Source organism: Bubalus kerabau, chromosome X, assembly GCF_029407905.1.
Source record: "Bubalus kerabau isolate K-KA32 ecotype Philippines breed swamp buffalo chromosome X, PCC_UOA_SB_1v2, whole genome shotgun sequence".
NCBI lineage: Eukaryota > Metazoa > Chordata > Mammalia > Artiodactyla > Bovidae > Bubalus > Bubalus kerabau.
The window spans coordinates 79336002-79351124 of record NC_073647.1 but is presented as its reverse complement, the minus strand read 5'-3'; the positions used below and the strand labels follow the sequence as shown (position 1 = coordinate 79351124).

The window sequence follows — 15123 nt, the reverse complement described above, 5'->3', positions numbered from 1 at the left end:
GGCCTACCTTAAACTTACTGAATCAGAAAATTTGGAGTTGGAAACAATTTTTAAAGAACTTCAGGACATTCCAATGTATGATAAAGTTTATGAACCACTGATGTTAAGGTACTGGATTAATAAGTTCTTCTCCTGTACCTTCCACTGATCTACTTAGATATGTTAACTAAGTGATTAAAAAAAAAAAAAAAACAGTGATTTTAAAGTTAGCAGGACTGCCAGATCAGAGCAGTAAATTTTTCTTCCTGATTTGTGCCAGATTAAGAAGAGAATTTTCCTCCCTGGTGGATGGAAATGATTGCACATTTCCTGGCAGGGAAGCAAAATGAAAAATCTGCTTTATAGCATCTGCAGTCAGCTAGATGACTGAACCTCCAGTAAGTGTTTAAAAGCAGGGTTATATTAGAACCCTGAGGCTATTTTGCAGATTAAACCAGGGCAATGAAACATTATCACCTGGAAGGAGCAACTGATTGATGGAAATATGTACTCTCTCCCCCATTTTTCCTAAACACATCTCTTTAAAGCATCAGCTTCCTTCCCACTTTACCTCTATGACTACACCTGCCTCCTGTTTGCCAGTTTCTAATGCAGACTCCTACATATTAGCTTTCCACTCATTTATTTTTCTCCCCTTTGCAGCCCTTTTTCACAGAGGTAACCGGGATTGTTTTCTGAAGCAGAGACTTGTACATGCCTCTAGTGCTGTTTGATTGTATATTGAAAATTCTTGCCTCTCTTGCAGTTTTTAGATCAAATTCTATTCTCTGTATGAAATTTCTTTCTATTCCAAGTCCTCAGCTTTTTTCTGTTTCTATGTTCTAGAAAATACACATGGATTTTTTTAAAAATCAGTCATTTTTGCTTTAATACAATAATACATCTCAAAGATAAAAGAAAAGTATGTATATACTATTACTCTTTTTAGTCCTCAAAGGACTAGGATATGCAGACTGGTTCAATAAATATACAGTAGGCATGTTTTGATAACTATATCAACTATTTTTTGAAATTGCAAAATTTCAGTTTATCATAACATCTATGAAAGTGAAGTCACTCAGTCGTGTCTGACTCTTTGCGACCCCATGCACTGTAGCCTACCAGGATCCGCCTTCCCTGGGATTTTCCAAGCAAGAGTACTGGAGTGGGTTGCCATTTCCTTCTCGAGGGGATCTTCCCGACCCAGGGATCGAACACGGATTCCCTCACTGTAGGCAGACACTTTACCATCTGATCCAACAGGGAAGTCCATAACATCAGTTCAGTTCAGTCGATCAGTCGTGTCCGACTCTTTGCGACCCCATGAATCGCAGCATGCCAGGGCTCCCTGTCCATCACCAACTCCCAGAGTTCACTCAAACTCGTCCATCGAGTCAGTGATGCCATCCAGCCATCTCATCCTCTGTCGTCCCCTTCTCTTTCTGCCCCCAATCCCTCCCAGCACCAGAGTCTTTTCCAATGAGTCAACTCTTCACATGAGGTGGCCAGAGTACTGGAGTTTCAGCTTTAACATCATTCCTTCCAAAGAACACGTACGGCTGATCTCCTTTAGAATGGACTGGTTGGATCTCCTTGCAGCCCTAGGGACTCTCAGGAGTCTTCTACAACACCACAGTTCAAAAGCATCAATTCTTTGGCGTTCAGCTTTCTTCATAGTCCAACTCGCACATCCATACATGAACACTGGAAAAACCATAGCCTTGACTAGACGGACCTTTGTTGGCAAAGTAATGTCTCTGCTTTTTAAAATGCTATCTAGGTTGGTCATAATTTTCCTTCCAAGGAGTAAGTGTCTTTTAATATCATGGCTGCAATCACCATCTGCAGTGATTTTGGAGCCCCCCAAATAAAATCTGACACTGTTTCCACTGTTTCCCCATCTATTTCCCATGAAGTGATGGGACCAGATGCCATGATCTTCCTTTTCTGAATGTTGAGCTTTAAGCCAACTTTTTCACTCTCCACTTTCACTTTCATCAAGAGGCTTTTTAGTACCTCTTCACTTTCTGCCATAAGGGTGGTGTCATCTGTATATCTGAGGTTATTGATATTTCTCCCAGCAATCTTGATTCCAGCTTGTGCTTCTTCCAGCCCAGCGTTTCTCATGATGTAGTCTGCATACAAGTTATATAAGCAGGATGACGATATGCAGCCTTGATGTACTCTTTTTCATATTTGGAGCCAGTCTGTTGTTCCATGTCCAGTTCTAACTGTTGCTTCCTGACCTGCATACATATTTCTCAAGAGGCAGGTCAGATGGTCTGGTATTCCCATCTCTTTGAGAATGTTCCACAATTTATTGGGATCCACACAGTCAAAGGCTTTGGCATAGTCAATAAAGCAGAAATAGATTTTTTTTTCCTAGAAATCTCTTGCTTTTTCGATGATCCAGCAGATGTTGGCAATTTTATCTCTGGATCCTCTACCTTTTCTAAAACCAGCTTGAACACCTGGAAGTTCACAGTTCACATATTGCTGAAGCCTGGCTTGGAGAATTTAGAGCATTACTTTACTAGCGTGTGAGATGAGTGCAATTGTGCGTTAGTTTGAGCATTCTTTGGCATTGCCTTTCTTTTGGATTGGAATGAAAACTGACCTTTTCCAGTCCTGTGGTCACTGCTGAGTTTTCCAAATTTGCTGGCATATTGAGTGCAGCACTTTCACAGCATCATCTTTCAGGATTTGAAATAGCTCACTTGGAATTCCATCACCTCCACTAGCTTTGTTTGTAGTGATGCTTTCTAAGGCCCACTTGACTTCACATTCCAGGATGTCTGGCTCTAGGTGAGTGATCACACCATCATGATTTTCTGGGTCATGAAGATCTTCTTTGTACAGTTCTTCTGTGTATTCTTGCCACCTCTTCTTAATATCTTCTGCTTCTGTTAGGTCCATACCATTTCTGTCCTTTATCGAGCCCATCTTTGCATGAAATGTTCCCTTGGTATCTCAAATTTTCTTGAAGAGATCTCTAGTCTTTCGCATTCTGTTGTTTTCTTCTATTTGTTTGCATTGATTGCTGAGGAAGGCTTTCTTATCTCTTCTTGCTATTCTTTGGAACTCTGCATTCAGATGCTTATATCTTTCCTGTTCTCCTTTGCTTTTCACTTCTCTTCTTTTCACAGCTATTTGTAAGGCCTCCCCAGATAGCCATTTTGCTTTTTTGCATTTCTTTTCCATGGGGATGGTCTTGATCCCTGTCTCCTGTACAATGTCACGATCCTCAGTACATAGTTCATCAGGCACTCTGTCTATCAGATTTACTCCCTTAAATCTATTTCTCACTTCCACTGTATAATCATAAGGGATTTGATTTAGGTCATACCCAAATGGTCTAGTGGTTTTCCCTACTTTCTTCAATTTAAGTTTGAATTTGACAATAAGGTGTTCATGATCTGAGCCACAGTCAGCTCCCGGTCTTGTTTTTGCTGACTGTATAGATCTTCTCCATCTTTTGCTGCAAATAATATAATCAATATGATTTTGGTGATAACATCTATAGACTATAATAATTATTTATTCTATTGGAAAGGCTAAGAGTTGACAAGAAACTCTACTTCAGTCCCCTATTTATTCCTTCCTTTCACCACATATTTGTACAAAAAAAAAACTTTTAAAATTATGTATTTTAAAATTATGTATTCACTATATTACCTTTTGAACTAGAAAAAAAAAAGGGAATAAATCTGATGATCTAAAGTTTTACCTCACGGTTTAAGATTATTGGTATGTATTCAAAATCATTGCAACTGTTGTAGATATCTGATAGTTAATTAAATACCAGATAGACAGCAATAGGAACATTAAAAACAGTAAAAGGTCCCCACTTTCATGGAGAGTATACTGTAATAAAATGAAATGTAACCACTGCTACCACATGCATGCTCAATCACGTCCAACTCTTTGCGACCCCATAGATTGCAGCCCACCAGGTTCCTCTGTCCATGGAATTTTCCTGGCAAGGATACTGGAATGCATTGCCATTTCCTCTTCCAGAGGATCTTCCTGATCCAAGGATCGAACCCATGTCCCTACATTGGCAGGCGGATTCATTACAACTGTACTAGCTGGGAATCCTTGAAACATGTAACAAAAATAAAGAATAAATAAGTTATGTTGTATATTAAATGGTGATCAATTTTATGGGAAAAATTCATGTAAAGGGGATGGAAATGGGGTTCAGGCTGCAATGTTAAATCAGATGTTTCGCATAAGTTTCATTAATAAGGTGATATTTGAGCAAAGAACTGAAGTCAGGAACCTGAAATTAAATGTCTAAGAACTCTAAAACATACCATGTAAACTACTGTGTTAGTTCTAAATCACTGACTTGACTTTATTGTCTTATTAAGCATATTAAACTCTCTAGAAGTTTAGTACAGAAAGGGAGATCTAGTTAACTGTTCATTCATTGAGATTTTGCTATATAATTTTGAAACAGTTCTGGTTCTCAACCAGTATTGAAATTTGGGCCAGATAATTATTTGGTGGGGATGGAGGAGAGGGCTGGGCATCCCTGGCCTCTACCATTGGATGCAAGTAGCACACACCCCTACCTCCTCAGTTTTGACAGTCATAAATGTCTCCAGCTACTGCCAGCTCTCCTCTGGGCAGGAAAATTGCTCCCAGCTGAGAACCACTGGTCTTGGCTTAGTAAGTTTTCTCAGACCTTTGATAACTGAGAAAGTAACATTGGCCTAATTTAGAGTGAAGCCAGAGTCATCCAACTATTACCAAAAGATGATTTTTTTCAACATGTCATTTCATGAGGTGTTAGTGGATGCTTAGTTGGTCAAATACATTACTGTAGTCTCCTCTTCCACTCTTGGGAATTTTCAATAAACAATTTATTTAACAAGCATGTATATTGCCTTTACTTCGAATAACTTTACAAATATTACTTTATTAATATTTATAACAACCCTATAATATAAATATTATTATTATCTTAACTTTACAGATGAGTAAATTGAAGCACAGAAAGATTAAGGAAATTTTCCTGGGGCTAGCAAATCACAGAGCAGTATTGCAAACATAGAAAGTCAAGTTCTAGCATCTTTTACTCTTTGTCACTATGGTCTCAGCTATCTGTTTTAACTTGTAACTATGTTAATATTTATAATTAGCATTTTAAAGGTTCTGATATGTTTTGTTTTGATAGATTTAGTAAATAAAAATGAAAACAAAATGCTCAGTAAAATTTAATTTCAGCTAAACAAATCATTATTTAGCATAAGGATGTCCCATAAATTGTTTTGGCATACTTATTAATATAGTAAACAAATAATTTGTTCTTTATTTGAAATTCAAATTTCACTGGGCACCCTGTAATTTATCTGACAGCTCTTGCTTTAAAGAAAACTGTTTAATACTGTTCAAAGAAATTTTTTTCAACACTAGTTTGAACAAGGAAACTTTTTTCTTATCACGACACTTAATATCCTAGAGAAGTTCCATGGGACTTTCCTCTAAGGACAGTGGGAACACTTTTCAACTAGAGTCAATAGATTAGTTTGAGTACTTGCTCCAGACCACAGTGATCTCTCATTCTTTGAACTCAGAGGGGCACTTAATCTATGCCACATGATTTCACACATAATTGTACACTTCTATAACTTGTTGACTTTTTTTCCAAAATAATGTGTCAGCTTCTTAATGACAGGGACTGAGTATCATACTTCCTCCAAATCCTTCACTAAATATAATATTTATTATCAGCATACTATTTTATCTGAAAGATGATTTATTTCTAATTAATAATTTATAAAGGGAGTATGTTTTTCCAGATTGCTAACCTAAGCATCTAGAGCAATGCAGGGCCATAATTGGTTTAAAAGTATTTTGCCTCACTTTCTCAGGCTGGTGACCCTTCATTCCTTTGCTACTAACTTTCTGTTTTCATTTATCAGCATTTTTTTTTGATTCCCTAAAGAAATGTAACAATTTGGGGATCAAGTTTTTCTTTTCAAATTTGATGATGGCAACACTTGAGTCATTGTTCAACTCAGACCATGAACACTTCCTCATATTCATGCAGGTCAGATCATTTCACAACATTGCCTCACTTTCTCAGGATGGTGACCCTGCATTCCTTTGCTACTAACTTTCTGCTTTCATTTATCAGCATTATTTTTTTTTTATTCCCTAAAGAAATGTAACAATTTGGGGACCAAGTTTTTCTTTTCAAATTTGATGATGGTAACACTTGAGTCATTGTTCAACTCAGACCATGAACACTTTCTCATATTCATGCAGGTCAGATCATTTCACAACAGTTGGTCATTTTGTTGTTATTGTTCCTCATTTTGGAAGAGGGAAGCAGGTGTCTTGCTTGTGCCAAATGTAATATTAGTGACACCAACAAAAGAGAGTCCCCTGGGCTAGATCTATTTAGGGGAAAGCTCTGAAATAATGAAATTTAATTTATTTGTTAAAGAATGAAAACTGATGACCTGGTAGGTGGCTGCATTTTTCCACTGCTAAGTGATTCGGCTGTGTTCAATTACTATTCCTGTACCACAATCCTCAAAGCCCAGAGGAAAGAAGAAACACTTAACCCCATGAAAAATGGAAAAACACTAGAGTCAAGTAGAAAGTCTCCAGCATCCTTGACTTTAATTTTTAGAACGACTTTTCCATGCTGAGCACTTACCATATGTTTATATTTTTTTCTATAAATAAACTTCTTGTCAACTTTTATATTTATTCATCTGGGCCCTAAAAGTAAGATATTAAAATTAATAGCTTGTTCTCTAAATGGATTTACAAGTGCTATTGCAAAGTATGGCAGGTTTAACTAACATGTTCAATAAAAGTAGTCTCCAATTTGCTTCAATAAATTCAGGCATTGCTCATATCCTCAACTAGATAGCAGTTGTTCTATCTTTATCTTTTTGTTTATGCCATTGCATCATATGTTTTGCTAAATATTTTAATACATGTATCTTGAACACTAGACTTTTAAATAAAATTTCTCAATCAAAACACTTTCTCCCTGGATTAAAAAGAGATTCTCTCATTTCACTAACAGTATATATTTCTAGTTCTTGCCACATTTAATTTCATTGCCAATTAGGATTTTCCAATCCTACCTAATAAAATCCTACATAAAAGTACATCTATCCAAACTCTTAGGAAAATGTAAGTGCTACTCAGATCATTCATTTTTATAGCCTGTGATTTAAATAAAAAAAAATGATGAATGGTTTGACAGTTTTCACTTATATACACCGAAATATAATACACTTCAACTAGTTTTTGGCTATTATGGACCTTAAAATGCAATATGACCTTGGTCAGGAAAAGCATGTTTGGTTTGCACAGAAACTTAATCATAAGAAGTCATAAATAGAATCCTTCTTCTTTATTGCCCTTTTCTAGGACTAGGAAATATATTTCTTGTGGGACAGATAGAATATGAACAATGGGCCAAATAGAGTCCAGGGTTATCTCATCCATGTGAAAACGGCTGCTGAAAATCGATATGATCTCTGCTCTACTGTCATCTCAGTTCCCACCCTCTGTGTCCTATTTGTCTTTTAGTAGAAGCTTAGATCTGTGTGCTGTCTCTGTGTGTCTCTCTTGGGCCAGATTATCAAAATGAATCATTGCCTGCATAGCTCTTATATTTCTATTTATTTTCCTGGTGTTGACTAGGTCTGATGAAATATGATTCTTTTGCATTTGATCCTCATTGCAGCAAGTAGCACCTAATTCAGCTGTGTCTGTCTCTTTAAAGAAGAGTAATACAATTTTGAAACTTCAATCTACTGTACAGCAACATTACAAACCATAGACCATGCAACCTGTCTTCTTAGTCAATAGTAATTTTCCTTTCAGACAATTTAATGGAATTTCATTAATCTCCAAATAGAAGATTTCTAGTGATATTAATGTAGTTTTAATTTTGTTTTATGCATACTTAATCTACTGCTTTCCTTTTCAGATTTTTGTTAATAGAATACCCCTCTGATTCTGACCACTGAGGTTACATGTGTGTGTAGAGTAAGACATGACAAATAATCCATATTTTTAAGATCTCTACCTTGATACAAAAGATTTATTCAGGAGAAACATTATGTTATCTTGAATTATCAGGAAGTCAACATTCTAACTTTGTAGTGGTTCATTTTGCAAAAATAAATCTTCTATGAGGCTACATAAATTCATCTTGAAGATTTATAAACATCAATATAAATATGTTAAAACTCCCTAATTACTGTTAATATTGATAGATCATTGTGAAGTCATTCTATCTATCCATTCATAGGCAGAAGACAAAATGATAGCTAAATCAAGACTTTGATAAATAAAGCATAATATTGCTTCATTAGTTGTTGAGAAATGAGCCTTTTGAGACATTACAGCTGCTACATAAGACATATTTTAGAAATTAGATTTTTAATGAGATGTTTCCAATGTTCAAACCTTGTAGTTGAAATAGTTCACAGAATCTGTGTTCATTCTCTCTGGAATACTTTGCCTCTCCTAAAGCTACTACTGACAAAGAAGGAAGAAAGAAAGGAGGGAGAGAAAGAAGGAAGAAAGAAAAGTTCTGTAAGAGGTTAGGGTTAATTTATAAGCAAATTCTATAAAACACATGCATCAAGCATTTAGGTTCAAAATATTATTTGTTAGTTTTACTAAAAACCATTTCCTGGGAATATGTTCCTTTTAAAAATTTTTATTTATTTTAATTGTAAGATAATTATTTTAAAATATTGTGGTGGTTTTTGCCATACATTGACATGAATCAGCCACATATGTCCCCCAATTCTGAACCCCTCTTTCACTTCCGTCCCCACCCCATCCCTCTGGGTGGTCCCAGTGCAACGGCTTTGAATGTGCTGTTTCACACATCGAACTTAGACTGGTCATGTATTTAACATCTGGTAATATACACGTTTCAATGTCATTCTCTCAAATCATCCCACCTTCGCCTTCTCCCACAGAGTCCAAAAGACTGTTCTTTACATCTGTGTCTCTTTTGCTGTCTCACATATAGGGTCATCATTACCATCTTTCTAAATTCCATATATATGTGTTAATATACTGTATTGATGTTTCTCTGACTTACTTCACTCTGTATAATAGGCTCCAGTTTCATCCACCTCATTAGAACTGACTCAAATGCATTCATTTTTATAGCTGAGTCACAATCCATTGTGTATATGCACAACTTCCTTATCCATTCGCCTGCCAATGGACATCTAGATTGCTTCCATGTCCTAGCTATTGTAAACAGTGCTGCGACGAACATTGGGGTACATGTATCTCTTTCAATTCTGGTTTCCTTGGTATGTATGCCCAGCAGTGGGATTGCTGGCAGTTCTGTTTCCAGTTTTTTAAGGAATATCCACACTGTTCTCCATAATGGCTGTACCAGCTTACATTTTGTAGCCTTTTTGATGACAGCAATTCTGACTGGCGTGAGATAGTGCTTCACTGTGGTTTTGATTTGCATTTCTCTGATAATTAGTGACAGTGGGCATCTTTTCTCTATGCCTTCTTTGGAGAAATGTCTGTTTAGTTCTTTGGCCTACTTTTTGTTTGGGTCATTTATTTTTCTGGCATTGAGCTGCTTGTATATTTTTGAGATTAATGTTCTGTCAGTTGCTTTATTCACTATTATTTTCTCCCATTCTGAAAGCTGCCTTTTCACCTTGCTTATAGTTTCCTTCATTGTGCAAAAACTTTTAAGTTTGATTAGGTCCCATTTGTTTATTTTTGTTTTTATTTCCATTACTCTGAGAGATGGGTCACAGAGGATCTTGCTGTGATTTATGTCAGAGAGTGTTCTGCCTATGTTTTCCTCTAAGAGTTTTATAGTTTCTGGTCTTACATTTAGAGATCTAATCCATTTTGATTTTATTTCTATGTATGGTGTTACAAAATATTCTAGTTTCACTCTTTTACAGGTGGTTGACCAATTTTCCCAGCACCACTTGTTAAAAGAGTTTGTCTTTCCTCCATTGTACATTTTTTCCTCCTTTGTGTTTGATAAGGTGTTCATAGGTGCATGGATTTATCTCTGGGCTTTCTATTTTGTTCCATTGATCTATATTTCTGTCTTTGTGCCAGTGCTATAGAGATGTTCCTTATAGTTTGCTGTGCAAAAAGAAAATTAACAGTTTATTTTATCCATATTATTGAATTCTTTAAAACCAATATTCAAATGCCCTGTAACATTTTGGATTCAAATAATGTGAAACTTTATTCTCTAAAATAAATGTTTGCATTTTTATCTCTATAGGCTTTAGAAAATTAGAAATTGTAAAGGTGATCTACATAAGAGTACTTTATTCAGAGATAATGCTATCCCATTAAGTAATCCCACAGAAGTTCCCACAATGCCACAGGTTTCCACACAGCAAACCCTGATGACTGTGAAATCAATGGGATTCAAGACTCTGGATACTAAGTATATAGGCTGCTTGGGCAATTGAAAAATGGGGTCTATGACAAATCCATATTCCTATCCTTACAAGGACCAGAACCAATAGGTAGAGTTTTGTTTTCAAACCATGTGAAAATTCTAGATTTCTAATCTAGATTCAAGTCTAGTGTTTTTGATATTTTTGAATAAGTCTCAATATATATAGGGTCCCTGAAATTTTTTATGACCAGAGAGATGCATATTTTCAAATTTTGCATATGCTGAGTTACTGAAATAAGGAAACTGTGGTGAATAGAATAATTTTGTTTGAGGTGCTGTGATTCAATTCACTGTATACTGCTATAGAAGCCATTTAAGAATATCAGACTTTGATTACTTTCCATGATTACCTCTGTAGAAGTTTGCTTTTATATATGTCAAAAAATCTCCAATTCTTAATTGCAGAGAAAATTTTGCTATCTGCTTCACACATCTCACACAAAAGATTTTCAACCAGAATTCAAGTAGATAATCAATTAGTTAGCTTCTCAAAGTAACAGGAGACTCCTTTTGTAATTAGATGTATCTGTGCCAAACCTGAAATATTTTATTAGACAAAAATTCTATTTCTGTCTCTTCATATCAAGCTTTAAAGGAATCTCATTAAAGTCATGAGTGTGTAGAAGTTAATATACAAATAAAAGGAGAAAAAATATACACTTTGTGGTTTTACACCATAGGTTATTATTTTTTTCATAAGAAATAGTCTTCAAAGTAAGAGGTAACACTGGAAAACAGTCCAGATCCTAAACTAGTGAATGATTAAACACAAAGTAATATATCCATGAAATAGAAAACTTTTCAGCAATAAAAAGGAAAAAAAAATCCACTGATACATGCCACAACATAGGTAAACCTCAAAAAATATATGCTAAGCAAAAGACAGACAAAAAGGCCATTTACTGTATGGTTCTATTTATGTAAACACCTAGTAAAGGCAATCCTATAGAGACAAAAATTAAATTAGTAGTTTTAGGGACTTGAAGTGGGAAAGGAGATTAATATAAATGGGCATAAGGATTATTTTGGGGGTGAATGACGTATTCTGAAATAGAGTTTTGGTAATGGATGTACAATGTAAAAATTAGTGATGCATACATTGAAACAGGTGAATTTTATTATATGTAAATTATACTCCAATAAATGTGTTAAAACATGGAGATAGATGGATATAGACATAGATATACAGATACATTTAAAGAGAAACATATAAAGCAATTTATGCTTTACTAAGAAATGATTGGATTATTTAACTTATAGATAGTAATGAAGATATCTTAAATTTGTTTTTAAAAACTTTATGCCAGTTAGCAGTAAATGTTGCTTCATTTCACAGATTCTTTACTGAAACATTTGTTTTTGAGAAATTAGAGTCAGGTGGAACATAGGTGTGGCTTCCAATTATGAGTTTTCCATCAGTTAGCTTTAGAAACAAAATCTTTATAGATGCTATTAGAGGTGAAGGAAACATAGTGAAGATTTTGAGCTATTAGTTTATGAACCTTCTGATATTAGTTTTGTTTTTTGCAGAAGAGGTACCTGTTCAAATTCCAATGATGAAGTCACCCTTGGACAAGATCCAACTGACTCCTGGGCAGGCACTGCCTCCTGGATTTCCTGGACCATTCATTTTTGCTGATAGTCTGTCCTCTGTGGAGACTCTGTTGACCAACATTCAGGTCAACAATATTTCTATAAACAAAATAAATGTAATACAAGACATTAGCACCTACATCAATTATTTCACATTTGAGAAATTAAAACAGATAAGATGAACTGTATGTCATTTCCTGTACTTTGACAGGGTTTACTGAAAGTGGCTTTGGATAATGCTCGCATTCAAGAGAAGCAGATTCAACAAGAAAAAAGGGAACTGCAAATGGAGCTCTATAGAGAGAGAGAAATTAGAGAAAACCTTGAAAGACAACTGGCAGTTGAGCTTCAAAGCAGAAGTAAGTTTAACAAGCTCAGTGTAACTGAAAAAGTTAACATTGTGTTGGAAATATTTTCAGTAGTAATAGAAATATTCTCAGATATAGCCTGGAACTGCTGAAGAGGGCACAATCATGATAAAATCAAATCCCATACCCACCAGGTGGATGACCCACAAATTGAGAACAATAATACCAAAGAAGTTCTCCCAATGTTGTGAAGATTCTGAACCCCATGTCAGGATTACCATCTGGGGATCTATAAAGGGACTGATAATCCACAGGGAATCCAGCTTTGCATGCCAGAGGGATTTGATTATAGGACTTCCACAGGACTGGCAGAAAAAGAGACTCTAGTCTTAGGGAGCACAAACAAAATCTTACACACACCAAGAACCAGAGGAAAGGAACAGTGAGCCCACAGGTTGTTGTTCAGTCACTCTCATGTTCAATTCTTTACAACCCTATGAAATGCAGCACACCAGGCTTCCCTGTCCCTTACCATCTCCTGGAATTTGCCCAAGTTCATGTCCACTGAATCAGTGATGCCATCCAACCATCTCATCCTTTGCTGCCCTCTTCTCCTCCTGCCTTCAAACTTTCCCACTATCAGGGTCTTTTCCAATGAGTCGACTCTTTCCGTCAGGTGGCCAAATTATTGGAGATTCAGCATCAGTCCTTCCAAAGAGTATTCAGGGTTGATTTCCTTTAATATTGACTGGTTTGATCTCCTTGCTTTACAAAGGGCTCTCAAAAGTCATCTACAGCACCACAGTTTGAAAACATCAATTCTTCAGCATTCTGCCTTCTTTATTGTCCAGCTCTCATATCCATACATGACTACTGGAAAGACCATAGACATGACTATATAGATCTTTGTTGGCAAAATGACACACTGTCTAGCTTTTTCATAGCTTTCCTACCAAGAAGCAATCGTCTTCTAATTTCATGTCTGCAGTCACCATCACCAGTGATTTTAGAGCCCAAGAAGAGGAAATTGTCACTGTTTCCACCTTTTCACCTTCTATTTGCCATGAAGTGATGGGACTGGATGCCATGATCTTAATTTTTTTTTTTTTAATATTGAGTTTTAAGCCAGGTTTTTCACTCTTCTCCTTCACCCTCATCAGGAAGTTCTTTAGTTCCTCTTCACTTTCTGCCATTAGAATGGTATCATCAGCATATTTGAGGTTTTTGATATTTCTCCCAGCAATCTTGATTCCAGCTTGTAGCTCATCTAGCCCAGCATTTTGCATGATGTGCTCTGCATATAAGTTAAGCAAACAGGATGACAGTAAACAGCCTTGTCATATTCCTTTCTCAATCCTGAACCAGTCATTTGTTTCATGCAGTGTTCTAAATTTTGCTTCTTGGCCTGCATACAGGTTTCTCAGGAGACAGGTAAGATGGTCTGGTGTTTCCATCTCTTTAAGAGTTTTCTAGTTTGTTTTCATCCACATAGTCAGAACCCACAGGAGATTGAACAAAATCTACCTGCTAGTGTTGAAGGGTCTCCTGCGAAGGCATGGGTTCACAGGGGCTCACCACACAGGTGGGGGCACTGGTAGCATCAGACCAGGAAAGTCCCCCTTGTCGTAAAACCCTTATGGAGTTCACCATTAACCTTAGATATAGAACTCATAGACCCCAAGGCTGACTCATCTCAGGCCAAACAATGAACAGTGAGGGAATACAACTCTACCCATCAGCAAGTAACTGGTTTAAAGCTTTACTGAGCAAGGCTTTGCCCATTGGAGCAAGACCTAGTTTTTCCCATCATCAGCCCCTCCCAGCAGGAAGCTAGCACAAGACTCAGCCTCATCCATCAGAGGGCAGACAGAAGAAGCAAAAAGAAGCACAGTTTCACAGTGGCTAAACAAACAAACAAACAAACATATTATAGAATGTAATCATGATGAAAAAGCAGAAAGTTATGTCCCAGGTGAAGTGACAAGAAAAAAAAAACAAAACAGAAAAACAACTAAAAGAAGTGGAGATAGGCAACCTTTCAGAAAAAAAAAAAAAAAAAAAAAGAATTTAGAGTAATGATAGTGAAGATGAGCCAAGATCTCAGGCAAACAATGCAGAAGATGCAAGGAATGTTCACCATAAACCTAGAAGAACTAAAAAGAAACAGAAATGAATAATATACCAGAAGGAATTAATAGAATAACTGAAGCAGAAGAACTGATAAATAACCTGGAAGAGAGAATGGTGGAAATCATTGCTGCAGAACAGAATATAGGAAAAAGAATGGAAAATGAAGATAGCCTAAGAGACCTCTGGGATACTATTAAATGCACCAACACTCATGTTATAGGGGTCCCAGAAGGAGAAGTGAAAGAGAGAAAGGACCTGAGAAGATATAATAGCTGAAAAAATTCTCTCACATGGGAAAGGAAATAATCAACCAAAGAAACACATGGAGGAACACATTAAGACACATAGTAATCAAACTGACAAAAATTAAAGACAATGTTAAAATATTAAAAGCAATAAGTGAAAAATGACAAATAGCATACAAGGAAACTCTCTTCAGGCTATCAGCTGATTTATCAACAGAAATTCTACAAGCCAGAAGGGAATCGCAGAACATACTTAAAGTGATAAAAGGGAAGAAACTGCAACCAAGAATACCCTACTCAGCAAGATTCTCACTCAGATTTGATGAAGATTCTCACTCAGATTTGATGAAGAAATCAAAAGCTTTCCAGATAAGCAAAAGTTATGAGAATTCAGCACCACCAAACCAGCTTT

The 15123-nt window shown here is 36.2% G+C and overlaps 1 protein-coding gene across 1 annotated transcript in view; it reads left to right on the top strand.

Moving 5' to 3' along the window:
- Positions 1–15123, top strand: part of DACH2 (dachshund family transcription factor 2) — an 800915-nt gene that overhangs the window by 777127 nt on the left and 8665 nt on the right. Inside the window, exons 9-10 of the mRNA XM_055565321.1 lie at positions 11966–12114; positions 12240–12387. Of these exons, the coding sequence (XP_055421296.1) occupies positions 11966–12114; positions 12240–12387 (297 nt within the window). The remainder of the gene's footprint in view (positions 1–11965; positions 12115–12239; positions 12388–15123) is intronic.